The sequence below is a fragment of the Delphinapterus leucas genome, chromosome 18, assembly GCF_059928025.1.
Source record: "Delphinapterus leucas isolate spDelLeu-1000000601 "Yukka" chromosome 18, BTC_Dleu_Yukka2, whole genome shotgun sequence".
NCBI lineage: Eukaryota > Metazoa > Chordata > Mammalia > Artiodactyla > Monodontidae > Delphinapterus > Delphinapterus leucas.
The window spans coordinates 58,426,873-58,443,071 of NC_143146.1; the positions used below are offsets into that span (position 1 = coordinate 58,426,873).

At 35.7% G+C, this 16,199-nt stretch overlaps 1 protein-coding gene across 8 annotated transcripts in view; it reads right to left on the minus strand.

Moving 5' to 3' along the window:
* Positions 1-16,199, minus strand: part of ZC3H13 (zinc finger CCCH-type containing 13) — a 92,351-nt gene that overhangs the window by 33,534 nt on the left and 42,618 nt on the right. For 7 of the 8 annotated variants that reach the window (XM_089899536.1, XM_022574869.3, XM_022574867.3 and 4 more), the window contains 3 exons: positions 15,106-15,303; positions 3,154-3,464; positions 23-487 (listed from right to left, as the gene is read on the minus strand). In XM_089899536.1, coding sequence (XP_089755662.1) covers positions 23-487; positions 3,154-3,464; positions 15,106-15,303 — 974 coding nt within the window. Of the gene's footprint in view, positions 1-22; positions 488-3,153; positions 3,465-11,292; positions 15,085-15,105; positions 15,304-16,199 lie in introns of those variants that run through there. The other variant, XM_089899538.1, reaches the window with a different exon arrangement.

Below are 16,199 nucleotides of genomic sequence, written 5' to 3' on the forward strand. Positions count from 1 at the left end.
ACTGACAAGTCAAAAACCTTACCCTTTTCAGGTAACTCTGGACCTCTTCCCCTACTTCTGCCCATCCGATCATTCCTAATTTCACTTCGAGACTCATTTCTGGACTCATTTCTTATTTCAGTGCGAGAACTTTCTTCTCTCAAATGGTTTCTGCCATAACTTCGGGATTCTTCCTGATATGCATCCTCCTTTCGATGAGCATCTCGATTTTCACGGTCCCTGTAGTCGTGGGCATCACGAGTAGACCGAGAATCTCTGGGATCACGGCTCTCTTTGTTATCTCTGCTGTAATCTCGCATCTCCCTGGAGTCCCGAATGTCTCTGGAGTCTCTTAGTTCCCTTCGGTCTCTAGTATCTCTGGCATCTCTCCGATCCCGACCATCTCGAGGTTCTCTGTCATCTCTGTGGTCTCTAGAAGAGCTCTGCTCCTGTTCATACTCTCGTTCTTCTCTTGTGTCCTTTTCTCTATCCCTTTTTCCTCTAGTCTCTGTAACACAATTTTGGAAATACACTGTAATTCCTTTCACAAAATTTTAGGAAACCAGACGATGTATTTAATACAGAGCTTTAAAACTTTTAATACAATGGTATAATTTATACTCTTAACAAAAAATAAAAGGAGAAAACATGGGCAAATGAGAAAAAGAAAACTATCTGTAAGCTAAAATTCCAAAGATAATTTTATTAACATCTGGATTATTTGTCTTGATTGGATAAACTTTGAACACGATCTTCTCACATCAACGTACCCATACTTATAAATCTTAAACAACTGAAACAAGTTAAGTTGATCTATCAATGATGGCCTGCTTTTTAGAAATCACTTTTAGATCCAGAGGCACAAGTGATTTTAATCATCTCTACCAAGTATTAGGCCAGACTAGAGCACACATGACTACCTCCAATGTACTTAAGCACTTGAGAGTAGCCTACTATTAGTATGCTGGCTGGTAAACACATACTGTTATATTCTCTCTCTCTCTCCCCCCCCACCCCCCTCTCTTATTTATTTTTTGAGCTATTTAATGAAATCACACTCCTGTCTCTAAAGATTTTTCTACTTAAGGCATTTTCTAACATTTCATAGAAAAATTAAAAAAATAATTTCAGTTTTAAAAAAGCTGGAATGAACCTCAATAGTTACTTAATCCAACCTTGTCATTGTATAAATGAAGGAACAGAGGCCCAGAGCTTAAATGGTTTAGTCAGCCCCGTACATCATAGGAATTTGCAAAGATTAGAAACTGTTCTTTAGAGATGCCTAGAAAAGTATAAATTGATTACAGCATAAATCTGATATGAACTGAAAGAATTAACAAGAGACCCTCAAAGAACAAACCCTGTACTTTTTATCAGATTCCTTCATAAATTGTTCTTACACTCTGCAACAGCCCCAAGATCTGAGGCTATTTAAGCAACTGTAGCAGCTCTTGGTCGAGGACATTATAAATTTACCTATGGCTAGGTCCAGACTTTCTCCACCCAGTATCCACAAGACCCCCTAGATTCTCATCAATAACTTATCTCCCCCGCAAAATAACTTTGCCCATATGCCTACATCCATAAATGCCATATAAGGATAGAAGCACTAGGCAAGAATCTGACAACATTCCCATCTCTTTTTGTGCACATCCATCCCTTCCAGTCCTCCTCCAATACCAAATGTGCCTAGAAATTTGTTCACTTAGTATTAGATTCTCTTTTTATGATACCCCCAGCTGTCTTTACGAATACATCTAATTACTATATTTTGTTCTTTATCTACCTCCCCATCCTTTCACTAAAATTATTCTTATTTCAAAAAATGACCTCTAAATAGAGAGGAATAAACGCCTACTACATCTCTTGTATGGAAGGTTAAAGAAACATCCTCCTCACAAAGAACCTAAAAATGTATGGTTTATTATTAAAAGGATTCCTCCTATAACACAAACCCTTCTTACTACAAAAAAGCATTCCTATGAGACTCAATTGCATGCTAAATTTCCCCTTCATTAGTGTGTTTAATAAATTATGTTTTGAAATAATAGTTTTCATTCAGTAAGTAGTCATGAAATATATACTATATTCCCAGTCAACTCAAGTTGTTCATAGATAGGTATAAGAGAATTTTCCCATCTTACCAATGTTCCATAAACACTGCTGTGCTGATCTGGTTCCAAAATCATGTACACAAGGAATAATTCTTTAAAATAGGTGCTCTCTCCAGTCCCTACCTATGCATCCATCATTTCTTGAATAAAATAACTTGCACTGTTGATTGGAAGAGAAAAAACTAACTTCGACATGTTTCATAGGCGACTGCTATACGATACTCAAATTGTGACTTTTTGTCAGTCTTGTGTGGGGTGCAGAAGCATGCTGTACGATGCTTTAAAAATGCACATTAAACAAATGTTGTTGCAAGTCAGCAAGTATTGTATTTCCTGAGTACTCATTATGTTAAAAAACTAACTCAGGAAATGTCAGGAAAAAGACTTGTTAAGTTAAATAAATAAGGACAAGAAGCTTAGATAAGAAATACAGAAAGAGATGAGAGCTATTAGATTGTACTGCCAAGTTTTGATGATAATAACATCTCAGCGTGAACAGGGAATAGCAAATTCAAAGTTAACATAATTCTCAGGGATCTAGAAAGGAAAACTGCTTTGCTTGACTTCTTTGTTGAGTTAGACCTAGAATATTGATCACTTGGTTCACACTGACTTTCTGAACATTCCCCCAGCCCTCACCTCTTAGTCAAAATATTTCTGATATGTTCAAACTCTGCTCCCTGGTTTGCTGCTTTTCTTTCCTTCACCTCTGTTGTTTTTGAAGAATTAGCTAAGCAGTTAGACTGACGCTCTAAGAATCATACCATCCCAAATTTCTAGAACTTGGAAGTACTCAAGTAAAACATCATAACTGAAGAAAAGGACCAACTTAGCATACATATAAATGCCCACTTACATCTATTTAGTAGCTTACATTTCTGTGTCCTTAAGCACCTCCTATTGCCCTCAAGAGCTATCACCCATGTGTTACAGAGACGTAATATAACACAGTTCTCTTCTGTCTCTTATTTTAACAATAAATCTGAAAGTCCATTTTTTTTAATAAAGAAAATATCCACTTAAAGAACTCTAAAAAAAAAAACCACAATAGAGTATTTACCTTCCCTCCTTTCATGACGCCGATCATGAGACTGTGAAGTGCGTTCATGATCATGCCTCCCTTTTTCTCTCATTGGAGACCGATGTCTTGGGGGACTCTGCTTTCTCTGAGGAGAAGACAGAGAGTGTGAAGGATAGGGAGAAGCAGAGCGGCGTAAAGGTGGAGTTACTGTCCTCTGATAAGATGGTGAAGGAGTTCTTTTTCGGCGAGGAGAAGGAGAATGTCTTTGAATAGATGATCCTGATTGTGAGGAAGATGAGTGATGTCTAGAAGATATAGGAGAATGATGCTGTCCTGCTGGGGAAGTGGACCTATAAAGAAAGCAACAACAATAAAAAAATGTGTTCAAGAGCTTTCATTTCTAGCCAAAGGAAAATCTTCTTTAAAAACAAAGAAACAAACATTCTATATCATTATCATCTATAAGCTAGCTTTAGGATAGTGCCAGACAAACATATGATATCATGGTGTAAAGAAACACACGCTCATACACAAATCTTTGTAACATATTGTGACCAAATGGGCCTCAAAGATTAAAACAAACAAAAAAGCTTTTGATGGAAAATATGTGGGTGGATAGTATGTTTCTATGGGTGGGTCTTGGTAACGGTTTGATTGTGCCTGGTTTTATCACCTGTTCAGATGAGAAGATTTTTGTCTTTTTGTAGCACTGATAACCAGGAGAAGCCATTAAAAGCCACTGGTTATTTTATTTTTCATCAGGCAATTTTCAAGGTTTTTATTTGTTCGGTATTGTTTTTTTTTTTACACTGTGGTACATATGAGCAACTTTAATAGGCGATAAGTGTACAGCAGTTAGACTTCACCTACATAGACATTTTTCCATTTTATGCTCTATGATCTGAAAAAAACCGCTTTTTGAATTGTATAAGATTTATGTCTACTGTAAACATTGCTTAATTTTTTGCTCTTGATTTAAAAGAAAAGTTTTGTTGAAATCGCTATTGAATATTGCAATCTATATAGTGTAATGGGGCTTCCTTTGTCAACCTGATCTCCTGTGTTACCCATGTGTATTGTCTCCTCCCTCAAGTGTACTTAATCTTTGCTTTCTTTGCACAATGTCTTTGGTTGCAAGTCATAAGCCTGAGGCAAATAAAATTCCAGTAATTTCCAAAAAAACCACAAAGAAACAAACAAAAAAACCTGAATGTAGAAGTTAAAGCTAAAAGTGTGAGTAATAATTCCAAGATAAATTTTAATTCACAATGGTGTAAAATCATTAACAAGTTGATTTTTAAAGATCTGACTGATTTTGAAGTCAGCTTGAGGCAACAGTTCTAGATGAGACATGCATTGCCCTTCTCCTGAGCTTTGGCTCCAAGGCACACTCCCTTTTCCAGGTAACATCCTCCCTGAGCACAGATGGTTCTTACTCTCATGTAAAGTCTGGAACTCACTCTTACCAGAGATAATCTCTGACAGTGTAGATAGATATTGGAGGAGGGAACCCACAAAGAGCTAAAGAGAAAACATACTAGTAAGATCTAGGAAAGTGGGTGTAAGAATGTCTATAATTCAGGGCTGTGGGAGACGGGAAAAGCTATCACCAGCTACGCCAAACAAAAGTTTGCACTGCCTGGGCTGACACTTAGGATAGGGAAAGAAAGCTAGAGTTAAGGAAAGGACATACTGTCTATACTGTCTTTATCTTAAATAACCTGCCTTCCTCTTGGGCAGCACAAACTGAAATTTAGTTCATAAGCTTTGGTTTAACTGAGGCTTCCTCTGCTCCCTTCAAATCATCTTCTTTGCTGCCAGAGAAATAACTTATAAACTCATGAAGCACATCTGAATCACTCCTATAATCTGTTATGTCTTGGGCTGTGTCTACAATGAATATGCAAAAGGTGTCTGTGACGGAGAGCTAGAATACACACATTTGGGCAATAACTAAAAAGAAACAGGACTAATGTTTAAAAAACAACACTTCAGACATCACATGCTCAGATAAGTATCATATTTCTCAAAGTAATCATTTTGAGGACAGATGTTTGTTCAAAAAAATTATGAGTTCCTGTCAAAATATTTTAGAATTACCTTCACTGCCTATGATAAATATTTTTTTAACTTCCGCAATGTTGGCAAAATCATTATTAATCCTAAACCAGGATTCCTCAATCTTGACACTATTGACATTGTATTCAGTAATTCTTTGTGGTGGCGGGCTGTCCTGTACATTGTAGGATGTCGAGCAGCATCCCTGACCCCTATCCACTAGAAGCCAGTACCATCTCCCTCCCATCCCCATTCATGCCGATAAGAAACTACTCCAGGTATCTCCAAATGTCCCCAGGGAGGTAGAATCAACCCTGGTTGAGAACCGCTGCTCTAAACTATGCTGTTTATAAATGATGCCTTAGTAGAACTTTTATCAATAAAAGGTTTAAATCTATAAAATACATGTTACTGAGTCAGGAAAGTGGTCAGATATATAGGAAAGAATTTTGCAAAACAAGAAATTAAGCAAATAAACAAAATCACCTTTTGGATAATAGTTGACTTAAAAAATAAAAGTCAGCTAACTAGAACACCACATTATCCTAATCATTATAGTTATTTACGATTCTGCAGTACTTTCACGCTTTTAATAAAAATTGCTATTCCTTTCTCACATAAAAAAAATAAGACATAAACCACCATAGCTTAATTGAGTCTAAACTGAAATTTATTTACTAACAGATATGAGTACAAATGCTCAATGGGTCTTGCCCAAATTTGGAAAACCATTTATGACCAATGGCTATGCAAACACTGAACAGAAAAATCACTGTAAGACTGAGAAATTCTAATTTGACTATCATTTGGTGCTTTCCAATTTCAATTTCATTAGGTTCTAGTCAGTTTGGAAATACCTAAACTGAAAAAATAAAGAATGTGGCTCTCCACTGAACTGACATTTTGGTTAGTTTTGAGTTTATTTCTGGAGTATACTCAAAATTATTTCAGGAATGTCTGCAATATCCTTTGGTGATTTGTTCACAAAACTTAAATAAAATAGTTCACAATACTATCTTTTAAAACACATTACAGTCTAATCACATGTCTATTCCAATTTGGTGTCTATAACATGGAAGAAAAAATTTCGGTTCAAGCTTACATAATCAAGCTATCATATTAAGGACAGAGCACCAATGTGTTGTCACATTACGGCTTCAGCATTTTAACCATATTTTTCCTCCTACTTATCCTTCAGGGAAAAAATAAGTTTGTTGAGTTAATCATCCATTATCAAATGAATGTTTGTGTCCACCCTCCACCCCAAATTTATATGTTGAGGCCCTAACCTCCAATGGGATGCCGGGAGGAAGGGAGGAAGGAAAAGAGTCATTTTGATTCACTGGACAAATGTTAAGTGAGTACCTTTTATGCTAAGCATTATTTTTGACACTGAGGATACAGAAATGAAGAAGACAGACAAAATCACTAACAATAATGATGATTATAATAATATTAACAATAGCAGGTAACATATGCTGTTACTATGTCCACAGCATTGTTTTAAGTGCTTTCGTATAATAACTCATTTCGTCTTCATGATGACAACCCTATGAGGTAACTGAGACAGAGAGAACTGAAAAACAGTCTGTCTTAGTTGCAGAGTCCAGGAGTAGCCCACCAACAACAAAGAAACCCAATTTCAGCTAATTAATGCAACATACAAGTCTATACAACAGAGTAAGGAAGTGTAAACTGTTAGGTCCAAAAAAAGTACATCGGGGGACTACATTAGGTGCTTGGTAAGGAAAGGGCCTTTACTAAGAAGATAGCTTTTGAGCCAAGAGCTGAAAATTTGAGGGAAGAGCTTTTCATGCTGAGTGAGGACTCAGCAACCATAAAGGAGGCAGGAGGGATGGTGATATATAAAAAGAACAGAAAGAAGACAAGTATAACTATGATTCATGGGAGAATGGAAAGTTCATGAGAGGGTCAGAAAGCAGGCAGGGGACAGAGGATATGGAGTCTTCTAGGTCATGATAAAAGTTCAGATTTTATTCTAAGTATAAAAGAAATCACTGGAGAGTTTTGGGCAGGGAAGTGTCATTCAGAAATTGAGCAACTTGCCTAAATAAATATGTAAGACAGAGAAAGAAAATGCTTCTGTGTGATGATTTGTTTTAGACATAGTAGCTCGCTCTCCCTTTGCAGCAGGTGATAAATACTCCTCAGAAGGGGAATCATTTCTAACCGAATAATCTACAGAAACTAGAATACTTTTGTTGTGGGAATCTTTTGAAAGATGTCTCCTCCATAAATATATGGTACTTGAAAAACAGATTTGATTCAAGCAAACTAGTAAGAAGTACATAATACAAGTAAATCTAAGCCAAGTACTAATAATTTTGGTTCAATTTCATTTTTGCATTTATGTAGAAATGAATTAATTTCAAAAACCTCAGTCTAAGAATGGAGAAGAATGTTAAGATAAGCATTATTAGCACATCCTTCAATGATATTCAAGTCCAGAATTATGTGCCATTTAATTACAATAATTTTTCAGAATCTGGTTCAAGAGCCTTACATGAACTTGTTCAATCCCATGACTTGAGGGAGCTAAAAACTGTACCTATTGTTGTGATCAAGAGTCAGAAGAGACAAATATCCAGTATCCCTGGCACATGGGGAGATTGTTTTTAAGCTCTAAGAGAGTTGGTATTCCAAATGCAATAAAGCCCAGAAACAATATACACCAGCATAACAAATATTAAGACAGCTGGCTCCTATCTTCTACCTGGTGGAAGAAGTTAAACTTATCACTTTCTCCTGGGACAGGATGGGGTGATGAGATGGAGAGGCCCAGCCCCTGCCAAGAAACAGCAAGCAATCCAGTCTGAGGAAAGAGGGAGGTAAAGAACGGTTCTCAAGTCCCTAGTCCGACTTCTCAGATCCCAAATCTCCTCAGTCAGGCCAAGAAAATGGATGTCAAATAAGGGAGATTCTTGAAATCACTGCCACTGTCCTGAAGTTCAATCCAGTCACAGGTCATTTAACTGTCAGTAGAAAATTACCACCAGATAACACCAAACCACAGCCAGACAGAGATGGATTTTGATAGTGTGGCTGGGTATCTATTATTTCATTAATCTCATTACATACCACACAGTCCCATATTTTTACCAGATTAAACTTTTGGCCTTTGAATGCCGTGTTATGCATTTCTGATTGGACCAATTATTAAACAGGGCTAAACTTCCCAACCACCCCCTGCTACTGAAAACCTCCCCGAAGAACAATTTTCCTCTCAAGTCTCTAATTCCATCAAGCATGACAGACAAAGGGTTAAGAGCACAATTTTTAGGAACATAAATACCACTCTAGATTTTGGCTGCAAAACAGGAGCTTTTCTGAGTTCAACAGATTTTCCCAATATCACACCTATAAAAGGAAGTCCAAGCCTTGATCAATTGGACTAAATGTAAATGGTTTTTTTGCCCCCTGATGAAGTTATTTTGATATTTATAGAACGATTTCATTTTTAACACGTCTACCATGAATTCAGTATATTATATAATTATGTTCAGCTATATTACATATTTCTTTAAGTGTCTTAATTTTATATCCCTAGCCTAAATTAGTATTCATGTAAAAATACTTTTTAGGTCTATAGACAGGGCTCAATTAAATGCAGAAAAAAGACAATGCCTCAGACAAGCAACTCTCAATCTGAATACAAAGGTTCCACATTAATATTAAAAGATTTGCATATCCTTCATGATATTATTTTTGCTAATGTCGACTAATTGGGAAAATATTATAAAAGATATTACAAATTCATCAATGTTTTTAAAGTCTGAATTTTAAAATTACATTATTCTCCTTTTTTCCTTTTAGATGGGATACTGGTATAGTGATTGTATTTTTTTTTTTTAAGTATGGTTGATTTACAACATTGTGTGAGTTTCTGGTGTACAGCAAAGTGATTCAGTTATATATATATACTGATTGTGTGTGTATATATATAGATAGTGATTGTATATTTTTAAGTGTCTTTCTCTTTTAGAGATATATACTAAAATATATACAGATGAAATAAGAAGTCTGGGATTTGCTTCAAAATAACACTGGATGGGGGAGGTGGATAGGGGTACAGATGAAACTATGGATATATGAGGGTCATTATACTATTTTATTTTTATGTTGTGAAATGCTCCATAATAATGTTAATGAAACATTAACATGTAATTCTTCCATCCTCTATATATAACTGAGTAACACTGGTACATATTTACTCAAGAAACTATCAATTCAGTCTACAGAAATGCTTAGTTCACACATGGATTCCTCCCTGTCCTGTCCTTCATGGCCACAGAATAAGATTCACCAGTCCAGACCATGGTATTTGAACATGAATGGTAGATAATGAATAAATTAAAGAATTAATCCAATAGGCAACAGTCTTTGTCAAACACCTGAAACATTCTGATTTTAATTATTCAGATGTGTGCAATCACTGAAAGAAAATAAGACTGTCAATTTGGTGGTAATTTGCTTATCCTACTAAGCTGATGTCAAAGTCAGCAAGTTTCTTTTGTTTTGTTTTTTTGTTTTTGCGGTACGTGGGCCTCTCACTGTTGTGGCCTCTCCCGTTGCGGAGCACAGGCTCCGAACGCACAGGCTCAGCGGCCATAGCTCACGGGCCCAGCCACTCCGCGGCATGTGGGATCTTCCCGGACTGGGGCACGAACCCGTGTCCCCTGCATCGGCAGGCGGACTCTCAACCACTGCGCCACCAGGGAAGCCCAGTCAGTAAGTTTTGAATGATCACATCTGTCTTTAAAATCTGAGGAAGACTCATGTAGGCATTTATACTCTTATCAAGACATATTCAGGTAATTATAATAAAGTGATTTAAAAAAAATACAACAACTTACTATGCTCTTAATACTATCTTATTAAACCACAAAATTCTGCATTTTGATTAGTATTTTGATCAAAACATATTACCTATCATAAAACCATATTTAACCAGCAGAATGAACTATATGCACTTGTTAGCTAATTCCTCTGGTTAACTACTATCAAAAAAGTTTTTGTGTTTCCTTAGGCCCTTGTTCTTAAACTACACTAATATACTGGTCGTTCCTAATTCAGCAAAGAATATAGAATACAGATTTTCATTGATAAAGATGATATTAGAGGTCCACTGAAACACTGCTGAAATATCTAGTTTAGGATTATCTAGATACAGTAGGTTAGGAATACTGAAACAAAATATTCCCTTCACAAGTGATCTTCTGACTAAATACCTAACTCAAACTTAATTTTCCTGTGAGCTCATATCTTCTAAAACAAATTACAGAATATAAATGGTTTAGCTGAGTTCTAAGTAATCAAGATTTTGCTGTTTTCTGTACCAAACAGGTCATAGAAAGTTTATTTTTAAAAGTATTACAGGAAATTGCTACATTCTCTAAAAGCAGAGTAATAAAATAAATCCATAAGGCATGTTTTTTTGGGATAAATAAGTGGTATGCAGGTTTTGATCAATGTTGCATAAATAAATCATTGCTGAGTAAAGTCTACCAGTCAAATTGTAAGACACTGATACAGAATTCCTTTAAGAACTATGGCCTGGAAACTACTCGCTTCAAAAGCAACTACATAACAGAATTTAGTGTTATTCAAATTAACAAATATTCTGGGAAGAGAGTATATTCTTAACTAGGTTGACATGGCCAATAAAGGTTTGGGATGAGAGTACTGAAATCCTCGATGCCAGATTAGTGGCAAAGGCCTAAAGAATGATTAATAACTCTTAAGAATTTTTGGAGAATGGGGAAATCGTGAATTCTTCTGGGAGGATATGGACACTCTACTCCTCATGAAAACATACACGGGCGAATTTTAACTCACAAATCAGACCTCTAAAATCCAGGTTAGTAGCTCCTGGTGTAGAAAGTTGAAGAACTGAGACACAGAAGACAGGGAAAAGGACTTAAAGTCATAGGATCATGTGGCTTTGTTACATCATTTGTCTCACATGTATGCATATGCATTTGGGAACCACCCTTTAAGAAATGTAAGCAATCCCCTATATCCAATAGGCCTAGTAAGTCTTACTTTACTTGGAAGGGAGAAAAACAATCCATATTTGGAAAGATATTATTTTATACACACATGATTACTGTATTACTTCCACCTGTAGTAACAAAGTTTCTGACAAGATTTTTGTTCACTGCTGCATCGCCAATGTTTAAAGTGTCCACCACACACTAGGTATTCAGTAACCTAATAAATAATAAATGTATTAGCATACTTTCACTTAAGCACGACACATCCTGATAACCAAAATACTCCCAATAAACCCATTATAACATCTAAATTAATATTAAATGGCAATTTTCTCCAAAAGGAATTTAGATACTAACCTTTAATTACATACCCCAGAATCTGAAAGCAGTGACAAAGATTCTTAAATATACTGTTTGGCTTTAGAATTATTCTTTATTCACAGTAATGGAGATAAATTAAATTAATGAATCTGCCTTAAAAAAAAAAAACACCTGGAAATCAAATCAACTCCTCCTAAATCAAAATGCCCCCTTTCAACCTTGTCAAATATGGCTTTAGAACTCCAGTGACAATCAGGTACCCATGCAGTCCTTCAGTAATCTGCTGCTTAGTTTCCTTAGAGACAAGAAATAAACCAAGTTCAGATTTTTCTGTACACTGAGCAACAGGTGAATCTTAGGCATACCTTACTACTCCTGGTAGAGATGGCCAGGGAGAAAAAAATGGAAAATGAAGAATCAATCTCTGTAATATTCAATTCCTCATAATACAAAATGTGTTACCATTTCAGTGGTGAACTACCCAGGGATATAAGTTAAGAATCACTTCTCAAAGATTTCTGGGTCAAAATAACAAAACAAGAGCACCAAGAACCATTAGAGAAGAATAAAGACTTCTTAAAATGTAAATCAGCAAGAACATTTAACATAATTTATATCTGATTTACATGTCATTTTCAAAAACAAACCTACCAGATTGAATAAGATAAAGAGTGTATTTTAGGAAAATATGTTCAAGAATTATGGATGCTCCAGTTAACCAGTTTTTATTGCTCCAGTAAGACATAATAATGTTGCTAGGTCCTAGCAACAGCTGACAGAATCATTCTGGTTCTTCTAAGTCACCACAGGGAGGAGAGAAAAAAAAACTGATTCATCTAAATAAGTTAGACAAGATGATCTCTTACCAAGACAAAGAAAGGGCTAAGCTTATCACCAAAATCTTTTTTGGGGAAAAGACTGGGTTTTGTTGAACTTATATATCATAAAACTATTATCAGCTGCTTACTGGATGGATAATTTATCCTGAATGATCGCAACATAAAAAAAAGGCCATTTAAGAAAAGTCCATAGCAAACATCATTCTCAATGGTGAAAGACTGAAAGCTTTTCCTATAAGGGACAAGGCAAGGATGCCCACTCTCACCACTTTTATTCAACACAGTACTGGAAGTCCTAGCCAGGGCAATTAGTCAAAAAAAATTTTAAAAAGGCATCCAAGTTGGAAAGAAAAAAGTAATTATCTCTACTTGCAGATGGCATGATCTTATATGTAGAAAACCCTATACATTCCACAAAACAAAACAAACTGTTAGAACTAACAAATGAATTCAGCAAAGTTGCAGGATGCAAAATCAGCACACAAAATCAGTTGTGTTTCTATACAACAATGAACAATCTGAAAAGGAAATTTTAAAAAACAATTCCATCTACAATAGCATAAAAAAGAACAAAATAAAGCATAAAAATTACTTAATGTAAAAAATACTTAGGAATAAACCTAACCAAGGAGGTCAAAGACTTGTATGCTGAAAACTACAAAACACTGCTGAAAGAAATTAAGATACAAATAAACAGAAAGACATTCCATGCTCAAGGACTGGAAGATTTAATACGGTTAAGATGTCCATATCATCCAAAGAGATCTACAGATTCAATGCAATCCCTATCAAAACCCCAAAGATAGTTTTTGCAGAAATATAAAAATTCATCCCAAATTTATAAGGAATTTCAAGGGAACTCAAATAGCCAAAATAATTTCAAAAAGTAATAACAAAGAGGATTCATGCTTCTTGATTTCAAAATGTATTATAAAACCACAGTAATCAAAACAGTGTGGTACTAGCAGAAAGACAGACAAGCAGACCAATGGAGTAAAAGAGAGCCCAGAAATATATCCTTGCATATATGGTCAAATGATCTTCAAGGGTGCCAAGAACATTCAACGGGGAAAGGAGAGATCCTTCAAAAAATGGTGCTGGGAAAAGTGGTTTTCTACATGCAAAAAAATGAAGTTGGACCTTTATCTTACACCACATACAAAAAATTAACTCAAAAGGCATTAAAGACTGAAATATAAGATCTAAGACTTTAATAAAACTCCTACAAAAAAACATAGGGAAAAATCTTCATGACATTGGAGTTGGCAACGATTTCTTGGATACGACACCAAAATCACATGCAACAAACATAAAATTGACAAATGGGACTACCTCATACTTTAAAAACTTCTGTGCATCAAAAAACACTATCAAGAGAATGAAAAGGCCACCTATGACAAGGGAGGAAATATTTGCAAATCATATATCTGATAAGGGGTTAACATCCATAATTATAATGGATTCCTATAATTCAACAACAAAAATCAAATGGACTCAATTAAAAAACGTGTAAAGGAGGGCTTCCCTGGTGGCGCAGTGGTTGAGAGTCCGCCTGCCGATGCAGGGGACACGGGTTTGTGTCCCGGTCCGGGAGGATCCCACATGCCACGGAGCGGCTGGGCCCGTGAGCCATGGCCGCTGAGCCAGCGCGTCCGGAGCCTGTGCTGCGCAACGGGAGAGGCCACAACAGTGAGAGGCCCGCGTACGGCAAAAAAAAAAAAAAAAATGCGTAAAGGATTTAAATAGACATCACTCCAGATATACAAGTGGCCAAAAAGCAATGAAAAGATGTTCAACATCATCAATCATCAGCGAAACCAAATCAAAACCACAGTATCAACTCATACCAGTTAGGATGGCTACTATCCAAAACACAGAAAATAAGTGTTGGTGAGGATGTGAAGAAATTGGAACTCTTGTACACTGTTAATGGTGTACAGCAGCTTGTATGGAAAACTGTATGAAAGTTCCTCAAAGAATTAAAAATTAAACTACCATATGATCCAGCAATCCCACTTCTGAGTACATTGCCAAACAAACTGAAAGAAGGGTCTTGAAGAGATGTGCACACCCATGTTCATAACAGCACTATTCACAATAGCCAAGAGGTGGAAGCAACCTATATGTTCATCAGCAAATGAATGGATAAACAAAACGTGGTATATAGACAATGGCATATTATTCAGCATTAAAAAGGAAAGTAATCCTGTTACATGCCACAACATGGATGAACCTTGAAGACCTTATGCTAAGTAAAATAAGCCAGTCACAAAAAGACAAAATGATTTCATTTATATGAGGTATCTAAAGGAGTCAAAATCAAAGAAACAGAAAAGTAGAACAATGTTTACTATGGACTGGGGAGCCGGGGGATAGGTGGGGGAGTGAAAAGGAGTTGTTTAAGGGTTATAGAGTTTCAGGTTTGTAAGATGAAAAGGTTCTGAAGATCTATTTCATGTCACTGTGAATATACTGTATATACATATATATAGTATATATATATAAAAAACACTACCAAATTGGCATTTAAAAATGGTTAAAATTAAGAAATTTTATGTTTTTTAAATCATAATGATTTATATGTTTTATAAACATATTAACATTGATTGAAGTATTGATATTTCAATATGGTAAGTATTAAATACTTATACATAGTTCAAAAACACTAAGTAATCCATTGTAGTAATGCCTAAAAGCTTCTGAATAGTAGTTTAGATTCTAAGAAAGTAAGATTATTAAAAATATCCAATCCTACTTACCTTGGCTTGTCTCTTTTTTCTCTTTGTCTTTCAAAATCTCGTCCTCTGTCCTTTCCATCTCTTGGTTTTTCTTCTATCCTGTCTTTTACTTTATATTTTTCTTTATATTTTTTCCCCAGAGCAATATCTTCCTGTATAGGAGGGGGTGGGCTAGGAGTACGAGGTCCTTTCTTCTTACTTTGGTTGCTTTTTGAATTCCTGAAGGTAACACAAAGCTATCAGAAGTCTAAAGACTTTTAGAAGGTCAAATAAATATTTTTTTCATTTTAACAAAGCACTTTTAAAAAATGGTAGCATTCCTTTTAATAACTTGCCATTTACTATTTTATATACTAGCAATCAATATCAAAAAAAATTTACTTGCTACCTACTTCATTAATACTGCTTATTATATAATTTTAAAGGGTATATTTCTGAGAAAATAAGAGGTGGAGTAGGAAGAGATTCTTTCAGGAAGGAAAATATCATAAAATAAAACAACTGCATGAACTGAATTTTTTTTTTAAAGCTTATTATAGAAAAGTAGATGAAAAAGTAAAAATCACCTATAATTCCATTACCCAAGTATAGCCAATGTTAACACCTTGGATATCTGTCCACACTTTTTCCATGTCTCTTTCCCTTCTTCCCTCCCTGCCACCCCATACACACAGTCATAATACAGTGTTTTGTAAAATTTTTTGTACTAAATATAGCATGGGTATCTTTCTATAACAAAAAAGTGGATTTTTTTTGTTTTAATTTTTTTTGCGGTACACGGGCCTCTCACTGTTGTGGCCTCTCCCATTGCGGAGCATAGGCTCTGGACGCACAGGCTCAGCGGCCATGGCTCACGGGCCTAGCTGCTCTGCAGCATGTGGGATCTTCCCGGACCGGGGCACGAACCCGTGTACCCTGCATCAGCAGGCGGACTCTCAACCACTGCGCCACCAGGGAAGCCCAAAAAAGTGGATTTTGATAATTATTCTTATGGACTGTACAGAATTTCCTTTAATAGATATGCTCCATAACTTCTTTAAACAATTTCACATTGATAAGTTTTTCAGGTGGTTTCCATGTTTTCAGCAGTATAAAGAACAATTACATCAACTATA